Consider the following 12,795-nt stretch of genomic DNA (forward strand, 5'->3'; position numbering starts at 1 on the left):
ATGCCGGTAATGTTCACACATTACAGTGCTGTGTGCACTGTATATCGCTCCTAACTGCATCCACACCTTTGTGTAAGGGCTTAATTAAATCCACATTTCAGTGTGGCAAAAAACTGCACCTACTTCTACAGAATTCTTTACAGTTAATGCACATTCTCACCTGGTTCTCAACTTAAAGCATCCCATTTCCAAGAATAATGCAGAAAAACTCATAAATTGACACATTTTTTGTCTTATTTTTAAGAACAGAAACATATGCTTTAACCTCCAATCTGAAAAAAAATGTTGTACTTGGTGACCCTGAAATCTAACCTCCTGGTTCCAACCCCCAAAACCAAGAACCACTGAAACAACAGCACCAATGTTATTTAAATCTGGATATTAGTTTCACAAGCAAAACACTTAGGAAGTTAAATCTGTTTTTGGTTCCAACATCAAAACAGACTGGAAATGTTCCAATTATCCTACTATTGTCTATTGTAAGGCCCCTGTGCAAGTCATCAGTAATGTCAAACAAAGGCTTTTTGTTGAGATTAGGAAGGCTGGAAAACAGAAAAAGAATTTATCATCTCAAGAAAATCAGCACATCCTAAATATAGTACATTAATCCGCTCAGTACGCGCAACGTCGAGACTAAAAGCTTACATATAAATCTCAAATATCCATCCCTTTTTCCGGATTAATGTAAAACAAATGTGGGCAAGACTGAAATAAACTGCTAAATAATGAAACAAGTATAGACACAAGTCCTGTTAGGAGGAGGGAAGCCCGGCTCAGTTTGTGCAGGCAGCGGGAGGGCAGCTCGATTGAAAAACTCACACATGGAAAAGAAACATCAAACAGAAACCGAAACAAGAACAAAGACCGTCTTCAGTCAGATTTCTTATACGGCACTGATTTGAATTGTTAATACAGTGTGAGGAAAGCAAAATTGTTCTTTCATCGTGTGATGTACTTTCAGGGCTTTCGCTGCATATCTAAATCTAAGCGGGTAGGCGGGCTGCCTGAGGCTTTTTGTGACCTCCTGATGAGCTGAAGAAGAGAAAAAAACTGAGAACGGAGTTTAACACATCCTGGAGACAAGCGGTGTTGAAGAACGTGTCTATCAGACAACATAAGTGTTTATGCAGAAAGCAGGAATGTGCATTCTATAATGCATTTCAACTATTAGTATGCTGCCAGTGTAATGTCAACATTACCTGCAGCTGCTTTAGAGTTACAAACTTCAGGTGGAAACAAAGAACAGAAATGGAGACTTGAAAGTCACTTTTAGGTCCTTAAAGCTTCAGTAGAAAGTTACTGGATTCATTTTTTTTCATTTTGGTTCTTGAAGACATTTCACCTCTTTTTCAGAAGGCTTCTTCAGTTCAAACTGACTGATGCAGAGTCTCAGATTGTCGACTCCAAGTCACTCAGTGGCCCATTAATAACCCAGCACTCACACGCCTTGAGGTATGAACAGCTGTAAAAAACTGCCGGTTCAGGGATGACTCAAGATGTAAATGGTGGTGAAACTTTCTGGTGAAAAGTCTCAACACTGCATTAGAAGTACCTGATGACTGGTGTAATCGTCCACCTGGATCTAAAAGCGAGAGTCCTGGACATATATCAACACCCCCACTGTTAATGACCCAACACTCAGATGCCTTGAGGTGTAAATTTTCATGAAACTGCCAGTTCACGGATAGCTCGAGGTGCTGAAGCTGGTGACATTTTACAGGAGAGATCTCAAAATTGCATTTTAAGTATCTCATACATGGTATTTTGGTCATGTGGATCTAAACTATAAAGGACACTCTTTTCATGACAAACACACTCACAATGGTGAGAGGAATGGTTTGAGGAAGTCATCTATGTTGAATTGGAAAAGAGAACAGGGTCTACAGCACCACCTGTCAGGTACTTATAATGCAGTGTTGAGATGTTTCTCCAGAAAACCTGACAAGTGATGCCGTAGAGTCCCTCCTCTGTTTAAAGACGGCTTTTTCAGTTTAACATCGATGGTTTCCTTCACTTTTCTCCCAGATCATCCATCTTCTCTGTCCAGAATGTAAACATTGCTGTCATCAAGAATGTCCTTTACTTTGTGGAGGATGTGGACAACAACAAAACCATTTACCAGGTACTTATAATGCAGCCTTGAAATCTCTCCTTAGAAACCCTGACAAGTGGAGTTTTAGACCCACTCTTCTGTTAAAAAACAGCTTTTCCAGTTTAGCATAGATAGCTTTATATTTCTCTCAAACTATCTGTCTGCTCTGTCCAGAATGTGAACATCGGTGTCCTCAAAGGAGCGTCTATTATCTTTTAGATGCAAATGGACAATGATGAATACCAATTATCAGGCACTGATAATATAGGCTTGAGATCTCTCACTGTAAAGTTTTAACACCATCAACATCTTGAGTCATCCTTAACATGGCAATTTCAAACTATTCTTACCTGGACGCATTTGGGTCCTGGGTCATTACTGGGCCACTAAGTGAGTTGGGGGTGACTATATATAAATATAAATATATATATATATATATATATATATATATATATATATATATATATATATATATATATATATATATATACACACACACACACACACACACACACACACATCCCACACACACACACACACACACACACACACACACACACACACACACACACACACACACACACACACACACACACACACACACACACACACACACACACACACACACACACACATCTGGTACTCCGAATCAGTCACTTAGAAGTAATGAAGCTTCTTGGAGGTGAAACACTTTCAAGAACCAAACAAAAGAAGTCCAGTTGCCTTCTTCTGAAGCTTTTAGGATTACAATGATTAAGAACCTATATAGACTTAAGATAAGTCCTTTATTTCTCCCCACGCCGGGGGAACTTCACATTGTCACAGCAGCTTATGTAGCAATAGACGTAGTAATAGAAATAAAATAATAATAGAACAATAGTAATAATATTTACAATATGTACAGGGGTGAGAAATGAGGATGAAATAGTACAGTATTGACACACTGTAAGACAATGCAGTATAAAGTGACTTGACACTTTATGGAAAAGTACTGGGTAACAAAACTAGATTTTGACATTTTCAACATTTTAGGCACTGCATTTATGTCATTTTGTTGTTTCTGAGCAATAATTTCCTTCAGGATTAACAAAGTTTTATCTCATCTTGTATCAATACAATATTAAGTACTACAACTTGGGCTTATGGAACACTGAAGATCTTTCAGGAAAGACCGTTTACTGGGCTAAGCTGTGATTCTCAAGAAACAGGGAGTAAATCGTTGTCCTCTGACTCAGCACATTAAGGCCTCTACCGGCCAGGAGACATTACCAAAAGTTTGAAACTCATTCAAAAGTTGTCTCAGTTAAACTTTTACCATGCCACACTAAAATGGATGATTTTTTTTCTTTAAAGAAAAAAGTCGAACTGAGCAAGCGGACATCACAGTTCTTTATCGCTAATGAGCGTATTCCCAGAATGTATGTCTTTCTTGCCGTCTATGAATTATTTACCATCATCTGCCTTCAAGGTAGAGGCAGATGTGGGGGCTCAAGCAGCAACCCCCGGGTTTGCTGGCTTAATTTCTGGCATTGACAGCTGGAAGAAGGTTGGTATTACATCTAGAGTGACATGCAGAGCCCCCCAAATCTACTCCAGGGATGGTGCACTGTGGCTGACCTCAATCAGGAACCCTTCTAAGGAAATGTGTAGGCTATAAATGTACGTGTAGCTATGGGAATTGTGTAGAAACTCAAATGCCTGTGCACAGTGACAGTCAGGATTCCTTCTGGTGTCTGATGTCAGAATGTTGAAGTAGCAGAGGAAAGGCTGTAATAAACCACGCCTGGATCGTGTCTATAATAGACTGGAGTGCAGCCACGAGCGTGAAAAACAAACGTCACAATAGACTGATTGCACAGTCAATTTCCATATGCATAAGAGCTGACAACTGGGTGTTTATCTTACAAATGATCCAAGAACTAGTCTGCAGGCTTATATAACTGCAGCACAACTATTTTTCTAGCATAGCCTGTCAAAGCAAGGCACAGATTTATAGTCTTGTTAGGATCTGAGAGGCTGCAAATTGACACATCCTTACATATGAGGAATCTGGGTCTCTCGACACTCAGCAGTCATCACGGGAGTGAAAATATCATCTGATGAAGGCGGAATTACAGAGAAAATGCCGGAAACTGTTATCAGCGAACGAACGCTGTGTCTTAGTTTATCAAAAGACATCTTGAAACGGAGAGGAGCTCTGATTGAATAAGATCTGGCAGACTGTGATTGATGGCAAAATCAACATAAGAGTCTCGCAGTTGTGCAACAGAAAGCTGAGTGCAAGACATCAATGCACAGCTGAGAGAGTCGGATTAAGAAAGAGAATGGTGGATGAAAGCTCATTCAACGCCTTTTACTGAGTCAATAAACACGCTACAATTCAACTCCTTCAAATTGAGAAGGTTCATTAGGTCATATTTGATTATATTACCGTGTTTTCCAGCTGCACGGTGGCTCGGTTGTTAGCACCGTTGCCTCACCGCTAGAAGGTTCGCGTCCTGGCCTGGGCCTGGGATCTTTCTGTGTGGAGTTTGCATGTTCCTCCTGTGCATGCGTGGGTTTTCATGAGGTTCTTCAACTTCCTCCCACAGTCCAAAAACATACTGAGGTTAACTGATAGTTCCAAATTGTTCGTAGGTGTGAATGTGAGCGTGGTAGACTCCAATTAGGATTAATCGATGTACAAATAATGGATGGATGGATGTTTTCCAATAAAATAATGTCTGACTCACTTGTGAATTCATGCGTTATTATGAAGAAACCGGTTATTTTTTTGGCACATTATGAAGAATGTCCTACTAGAGCAGCGCTGTGAGCACAACTGCTAAGATAATGGCTTTTCAAAATGTTTATGCTGACATAGTGAAATCCAAATGCGATGCTCTTCTTCCATTATACCCCTGTTGTTTTCACAAAAATAATGCCTTGAGTGGGAGGCCGAATTCTGAAAGGACATCTGCAGTTCGCTGCTAATCCGGTTCAAGCGTTTGTCCCGGTGCGACCACTTCAAGGGGCTGAAGAGCGCATCCCCATCTGCAACCAAACTTTAATATGATTTCCAGGGAAGATTAACATGAGATTTTAAACTTGATACATCAAACTGCGCAAACAGCTGATCAAGCTGGATGCTGATCGCCCTGGTCAAAGATAATCCTGGGATAACTCGGACAAATATGTGCACAATAAGGGGCCCCATGTTAGTGAAGCAGACAAACTTTCTTCACCCCTTATTCTGTGTTTCATTTCCATTTAACTGCTTTTAACTCTAATTTAACCCTGATTTAAATATCTTCTCAGTGATGCAGTGCATATGAGACACCTAAAAGTGTCACCGTAACCTCCCATTAATCAATTTTAATGTCCTCTTCCCTACACTGTTTATGAGGCCGTGCAATGTGTTTGCATGAAAAAAGAGAAAAACTGACCCATCTTTGTCCTGAAGTTGCTTACCTTGTGCTTGTGCTAGCCTTAGAGAGCAGGTGCAACAGAGTATAGTCCAGAAAATCAGAACTCTCCTAAAGAGAAAGACAAAAGAGTGGTGAAAAATATCATCATGCAATCTTTAGACTTTGCAATTCATTAATTTTTGGAGTATTTTTGGCTTGTTTGGTCTTAAAAAGTGCAAAAAACATTTTAAAAGTTGTAGATTTCTATCCTTCATTTACTTACTTAGTTTCATCAAAGGCTTAAGTCAAAGTAAGATCATTTTTTGCACGATTATCTAATAAACTGAGTGTTTCAGCTTCTAATTAATCCATTAATCCCCAAATTTAAGATTAAAATCATTAATTAGAAGTTCCAGGATATTGTATGAGTTCAAATTCCAATGTTTGAAGATGAAATTTACCCACTAAAACTCCTCTTTCTCCAGCAATCAGAGCTGCAGCAGCATCAGCAGCAGCATCAGCAGCAGCATCAGCAGCAGCAGCTCTGCTTTGTTCAGCCTAACATCTGTTTCGTGACAACAGGCTCAGTCTTATCTCACTGCCTGACCAGATAAGCTACTGCTTAGGTGAGCGCTCCTACGAAGGCCCACCTCTGACCAACTTAAAAACCACTGCATCACCTTAAAACCTGCAAGTCCAACCGACAGATACAGACAAGCATTTGAAAAAAGGCATATATCAACGCTGCGTTTTATCTCCAACATCTGAACTTTTATCACAAGGTGGATGTGCACTTCTTTTTGGGGGACTGTGAGGGTTTCAAAGGGGTTTCACGGAACTCAAAAAGGCACAACACTCTTCCTCAACCCACAAAAGACCATGTAATCCTTCAATTGGAATTAGATCAGATGCTTTTTTCACATGACAGCAGTGCCGTCTGATACCCCAAGTCAGGCAATACAGAGGAGATTTTCCTCCACTGCTTCTCAGTGGCATTTATCTCTCAGGTCGAGCGCTAAACTGGGGGGTGCTGAATACTCCCACACTGAGCCAGTATTGCTCTAAAGGTGTTAAATTATCTTGGATGAGTGTGAAGTCACATCATCGCTGGGATAATTCAAAGTTGTTGTTTTTTTTCACACATCCCAGCTAATGATTTGGTTAAAGGCAGCAGATGAAACAGAAAACGCCTGTTGAGCCATGTGCCGTTTGAAGTGGCACATGTTCAGTGACAAGTGCCATAATGAAAGCCCCGTTGCAGGAAATCTTTTACATTTGTGGTTTTCCAGAGAGCGACAGAAAACCACCGGTCAACCGATGAGTGTTGGTTGAAGCAGTGGAAAAAAAAAAAAAAAAAAAGTTTTCCTCCCTCATTGCTCTCACACTGAACTGACATTAGCAAAGAAAAAAGCAGGGGGGTGTGCAAGCTTGTGACCAAAACTCTCATATGTCCAGCAGGGTTATATGATGCAACATTTTTTTTTCTCAATCTCCTCCCATTGGGACAGTCTGGCCAACCAGCTGAGTGAGATGCACAGCAGGGAGGAGAAAAAAGGAGGAGGAGGAAGAAAAAGTCGGTCTCCTCCTCTCATACATCTCCTTCAAATCAGTCCCAGATCGTTTGGCAGCTCATTCTGACACAAACTGCAAAGACACAACTTCGGTAACAGTGCTGCAGACAACACTGGCTTCCACTGAACTGTGCGTAAAATGTTTCCATACCACCTGCTTTAAATTGCACGGTTTTCCAAACAAATAAACAAGAATTTTTTAGCCATTTCGCAAAAAAATACTGCAACAACTTCTTCAGATTATAAATATAGGTAGTTTTATCAATGCAACTTCCAACAAATCACGAATATCTTGCTCTAATTGGCACGAATTTAGACGCAGGCGCCGTTTTCGAGTACATGAATGACCCCTGAAAGCACCAAACAAAGCTGAAAATAAAATGTTCGCATTTTTTTATAACGATCTGTGGACTCACCCCCCGACTCCAGTGCCTTTGAGTTTGGAGTACGGGGCATTTTCCGGCTCCATAGCGGTTACTTCATTCTTTCTTGGGAGTTTTTACTACAGTCCAGAAGAGGCAGAGAAAGTTTTTCCATCCCAGGTGTTTCCTCGAAGGTTTACGTAAAAGGAGCGAACGCGTAAAAACAACGAAACCATGCGGGATTATTACGCAGCTGAAGCAGCAGTATTGAAAAAGCTCCTCTGTGTCATTTCCTTGTCTCTTCTTCTTCTTCTTCTCCTACTTCCAGAAGATGAACACCAAAAAAAAAATAAAATTTTAAAATTTTAAAAAAAGACGCTCCACCTGTGCGCTTCCTAAGACTTTAAAGTCCGTCTTCCCTCCTTCGCGCGTTTTGCAAAAGAACAATTAAGTCCAGCTTCTCCAGCAGGACAAGACAAGATGACGAGCCGGGCTGTGAGAGTGTATGTGTGTCGACTTTCCAAAATGAAAGTTTGTTGTGGACTGAGGGGAATCTTGAGAACCGGGGCAAGGAGGGCTGGAGGTGGTGGAGGGGGGGGCGCCTCCCTCTGTCGCCCTCAGCTGACATCCAGGGAAACATGTGGAGCTCCGGCGGTGCTGCGCTGCTCCAGATGAAGGTGTGTCTTCTCACAAAGAGTGTGCAGTCGGTCAGTGAATGAAAGAAGGGAAAAAAAAGCTGTGGTGGTTTTCTGTGATTGTGATTTGTTAGGAAAGATCATATCAGCAGCTTTTGCAGGGCCGCAGCAAAGATTTCAGAGGCCGGTGGTGAGACAAAAGCCCCCTGCAGGAAATTTAGACTAAAATCAAGTGAAAACGAGTTGGTTTGTTTAATTTTTCATTGATAGTAAAGGGCGCTCTGAAAAATAATTTGTTGTACCTGTGACAATTACATATAAATATTTAATGTAGAATAGAATTCTATTGCTGTTTTTCAGGGTACATTACATTGCAGGTAAATTGGAGTTATTTATGCATTTCTCAAAATGAGCTTTATATATTTATACATTAAAAGAAAAAGAATAAAGATTTACAGTTGCAAACATTTTTTTTGATGAGTTATAATCTTAGTAATTATACAAACTTAATATTCTGTTCAAATTAGACCTAAATTTCTACAATAATTGATTAAAGACAAACTTGAGGTTGTAGTAAAATAATTTAATTGGCTTGGTAACTTCTTTTTTTCTCCATTTGAGTTCAGAATTTCAGGTCCTTAGAAACTTGTGTCTATTTGGTCAAACATTATGTAATCGGTCATTGAAAATAACTTTGTTTGTAGAGGAAAGACTAATGTACTTAAGCCAATATAGCTTGTTGCATTAAAAACAAGAAAAGCACTCAGAGAGCACAGTACTCCGCCAAGGCTGCTCAGTCGTATCATTTCCAACGGCTGAAATCTTGAAAAGATTTGTGGCAGAAATCACAGCACTATAGAATGTGGCCATTTAATATAGATGTAAACCATAAACAAAATGACCTTGCGCTGAACATAGGTGTGTGTTCTGCATGTGTACGTTATGTACAGATATTGAATCACGTGACCTAAATATGTAGCAGGCAGCGGGAATTGATGGGAAACACCCCCACAATTTAATCAGTTGTTCCTTGTATCATTTCCAACAGATAAGTCCACAGCGGTGGATTTGTAGTAGGATCACATTCATGATCATCGGCAGGCAGCTGACATAGTGTTCACTTGTTGTCATAGTTACAGTGACGCCATGACGCTATCTGGCAGTGATACAGAAATCTTTAACAAATCCTTGGATCCAGTGACAGTGATCCAGAACACTGCCGATATGGCTGAAGTTTGCTTCTCACATAGTGTATGCATTTACTCAGAAATTACCTACATACAGTTTGATTTCTGTGTTTTTGGTGGATGCTGACATGACTATCCAGGACACAGTAAAAGTAAACAATGTTTATTTAATGATTTTTTTTTACATTTAACTTTACACCCTGGAGCTGCAGCCCAAACTATTCCCTCATCTTGGTCTGTCTGCACAGCTGGTGTATATGCTGGAAAAGTAAACTGGATGCGTGTTTAATATACTGTGTGTATGTCATGATAAAACACTGTCAACCATTGCTTTATTGATTATTGTTGTGAAGTCTTGAGTTTGGCATTTGGCTGTTACAATGTCCATGTGACCTGTCAATCACAAGATAGCTCCACCCTGAAACATATCCTGATTCAGTGTCTATTTTACTTTAAACGGGACCATAATTTACCAAATGAACACCATGCTGTATTGAACAAGACTTTACACTACAAATTGAGACCATAAACCTATTGGGAATGTATTTACTGAGGTAACAAATCAAGGTAGAAGTAGCGTCATTTTCTCATTCACTTCTATACAATCTGACTTCTTTTTGCCCTAAGCGGAGGAGTCGCTACCTGCTGGCTGTTTGGAAGGATGCATTTTGGCTTCATTTTTCAAACCCAGAGGCTATATCAGTCTTTTACACGCAGCTATGGTCAAAATGTATGTTCTATATTTTGCATCCTTTGTCTAATTCTTCTTTGGCTCTGTATCACACACTGCATTTTTAAGCCAAACGCTGTAAAAAAAGCACATTTCTTGTTGCTGCCAGGTGAGCGCCATCATGTTGTCTGCATGTAATCCAGCTGGAGTGTGATCAGGGTTTCACACCTGTGCTTTTCCTACTATGACAAGTCAACCTGTCAGGGGTTCATATTGAAATTTCTTTTTCTTGACAAACTGAATCACACCACACAGCTTCTCTGCACTGGTTAATTTATCAAATTGTAGCAGGAGCAGCAGGGTAAACTGGAAGTAGCTCTGTTATGTGTTGATGGGATGGACTTTCATTGAATTTAAAACTGGTCTGCACCTTTTTGTGTGTGCATTTGCAAAATCAGAATTTAATTTGGCTCCTTTTGAAACATTTTAATGCAGAACATGTACAACGCAGCCTTTCTGGTAGGATATTTGCTGCATATTTGTATTTTATATGTGCAATATATTGTCCAGTGTTATTTTTTTCATCTGAGTACAAGTAAATGGGTCTTGAGGTGAGATTGTTCTGCAAAATTAGTTAGTGCTCTCTTGTGGACAAACTATGTGATGGCAACAGTCTGACTTGCCACAGTCATGTCTTTGGGTTTTTGCGTTCAGAAGTTTCTTGTTACTTGATGTAAGCAAACCATTTTTTTGGTAAGACCCTGACAAAAAATGCATGTCAGGCAAATTGTTGGAGCCCACAAATTCTCTGAACCAAAAAAAGTAGGACGTGACCTTGGTATCCCGAGCATTCTTCCTCCTCGTATCATCCTGGAAGCCCAGTCGTTCATTTCTTGTGCGCGGGGCGGCTGAACTTCTACAGTCTAATCTGTTTGACAGTTTAAAATTTGCAGTGTAAACACTCCTGCTGGTTGTACTTCACAACCGCTCTGTCTGTGTCAGGTTCCATAAAACTGCTGCAAATGTGATGGCCTGTAATAAATAACCGCTTCATTTAATCCGGTGAAATGTAAACCAGCCTTTTTTAGTGTGTGTGACGGCCGTCTTTCATCGACTTCCGTTCTCACCAGCGTAGCGGGGATCTGGGGTCTGCAGGGCGGCACTGGTTTCTCTGTGCGTTTGTGTGTGTGTGTGCTGTCATGTGCTGTGAAATTCCTCTGCCAAAGAAAGTCCTCATTGACCCGCCTTCAACAAACACGCTATGACAGTGTCCAGGGGAGACCCAACAGAGCGCCGATTCAGACGCCTGCAACTGGATCCCTCCTCCTCACACAGAGCCTCCTCACAGCCCGTCCTCTCACGGCCAGGAAGGAAGGCAGCTCACCACCTTGAAAGAGCACTTCCCATGTACCTGTCTGAGCGGCGTCGGATGTGAGCTTTTGTTTCCACTGGCTTCGGTTCGCAGGAAAGAAGGGCAACGTCCTCGCGGCCTGCTGGAGGAGCCCGGAGGACGATCTCCAGTCTGGAGTGTAAAGTTTCATGGGGTTTGTAATGATTATTGCAGCAGCCCTGTGGAAGTGGGTCTCAAACTGTGGCCCAGGGACCACCAAGCATTCTTAACACTTGTTAACTGTCCTGCCAAGAGTTAGATGAGAATAAGAAGCAGCGGGTTAGCTTAGCTTAGCATAAAGATCATAAACTGGGTAAACATGTTGCCCAAGGTAACAAATCTGTGACCCAACATGTTAATTTGTGAGTTTCAGACGTTTATTTTGCTGTCTTTGGACAAAACCAAAGATGCTTTCCGGTCTTTGTGCTATGCTAAGCTAAGTGCTAGTGTAAGCTTCACATTACTGTATAGAAATTAGCGTCTCCTGTCATCCGCCAAAAAAGCTCATTATTTCCTAAAATGTCAAATTACTTCTTTAATATTTCCTAATTCTTCCATATAAAGGTCCCATATAGTTTCTACTTTTTTCAGCAAATTAAAGTCTCACATCTTCCCAGGATGTGTATTTACAATTCTACAATTTCATTCAGCAGATGCTTATATCCAAAGCGACCTACATCTATCATAATAATACATTTTATTTGAAATGCACTTTTCATTTCAGTAAAATCTCAGATCTGAGAGTAGATACAGCACAAGCAAGGATCTAGTCAGGAGAAAACAACCTGGATAGGAGCCATAAAAGACGTTCAAGTGTGATAATAGGACCGTGGTGTCTACAGGCCGTGAAGATGTAATAGGATTTTTTTTTTTTTTTTTTTTTTTTTTACAGTCTGTCAAGTGCAAAGGTGTTCAGTGAAGAGCTGGGTTTTTAGTCTTCAAGACTGAGATTGACTCTCCAGATTGAAGCTAATATTTAAGCTTTTAGTTAAAATTTTTGTATAGATAGTTAGTTGCACCATGACTGCATAACTCTTGGTTTCAGCCTTGGTCTTAACTATTTCAGTGTTTGTAGCTTTAAATGCACCTGACCTGCTGGTGTTCACACCCCCTTCAGGAAGAAGACTCTCTCTGCGTCAGTGATTGAGTTGACCACGGATGTGAAGGAGTGCTTGAGGCCGAGATTTTCTATCATTTCTGTCTGCTAGTGATCATTTAATACGTAAATATTGCTAAATTTACAGCACAGCAGTTGTTTTTAACTTATTTGTACAGCACATTTGTTAAACAACGTTGTAGTGATAAAAACCAGTACTTTAGCAGTGCAAAGCTGCATTTTGGAAATTACTCTGAAGTGAGTGCTGGTTGTCATGTTGTGTTTATGGACTGCATACCAGTTACTATTTCATACTAATTCCATTGCCAGACAATAGAAACGGAATATATGTAAATTAGAATAACTATATTGGGAATTAGGGTGCGTTAAAATACAGTATAAGTGA

At 40.4% G+C, this 12,795-nt stretch overlaps 1 protein-coding gene across 1 annotated transcript in view; it reads right to left on the reverse strand.

The window, feature by feature from the left end:
* The window catches only part of col27a1b (collagen, type XXVII, alpha 1b), an 88,365-nt gene extending 80,262 nt beyond the window's left edge, over positions 1 to 8,103 (reverse strand). Inside the window, exons 1-2 of the mRNA XM_023262471.3 lie at positions 7,466 to 8,103; positions 5,543 to 5,607 (exon numbers count right to left, since the gene is read on the reverse strand). Coding sequence (XP_023118239.1) covers positions 5,543 to 5,607; positions 7,466 to 7,518 — 118 coding nt within the window. The 5' untranslated portion in view covers positions 7,519 to 8,103. The remainder of the gene's footprint in view (positions 1 to 5,542; positions 5,608 to 7,465) is intronic.
* Between the last annotated feature and the right edge of the window lie 4,692 nt (positions 8,104 to 12,795).

The sequence above is a fragment of the Amphiprion ocellaris genome, chromosome 6, assembly GCF_022539595.1.
Source record: "Amphiprion ocellaris isolate individual 3 ecotype Okinawa chromosome 6, ASM2253959v1, whole genome shotgun sequence".
Lineage (NCBI taxonomy): Eukaryota > Metazoa > Chordata > Actinopteri > Pomacentridae > Amphiprion > Amphiprion ocellaris.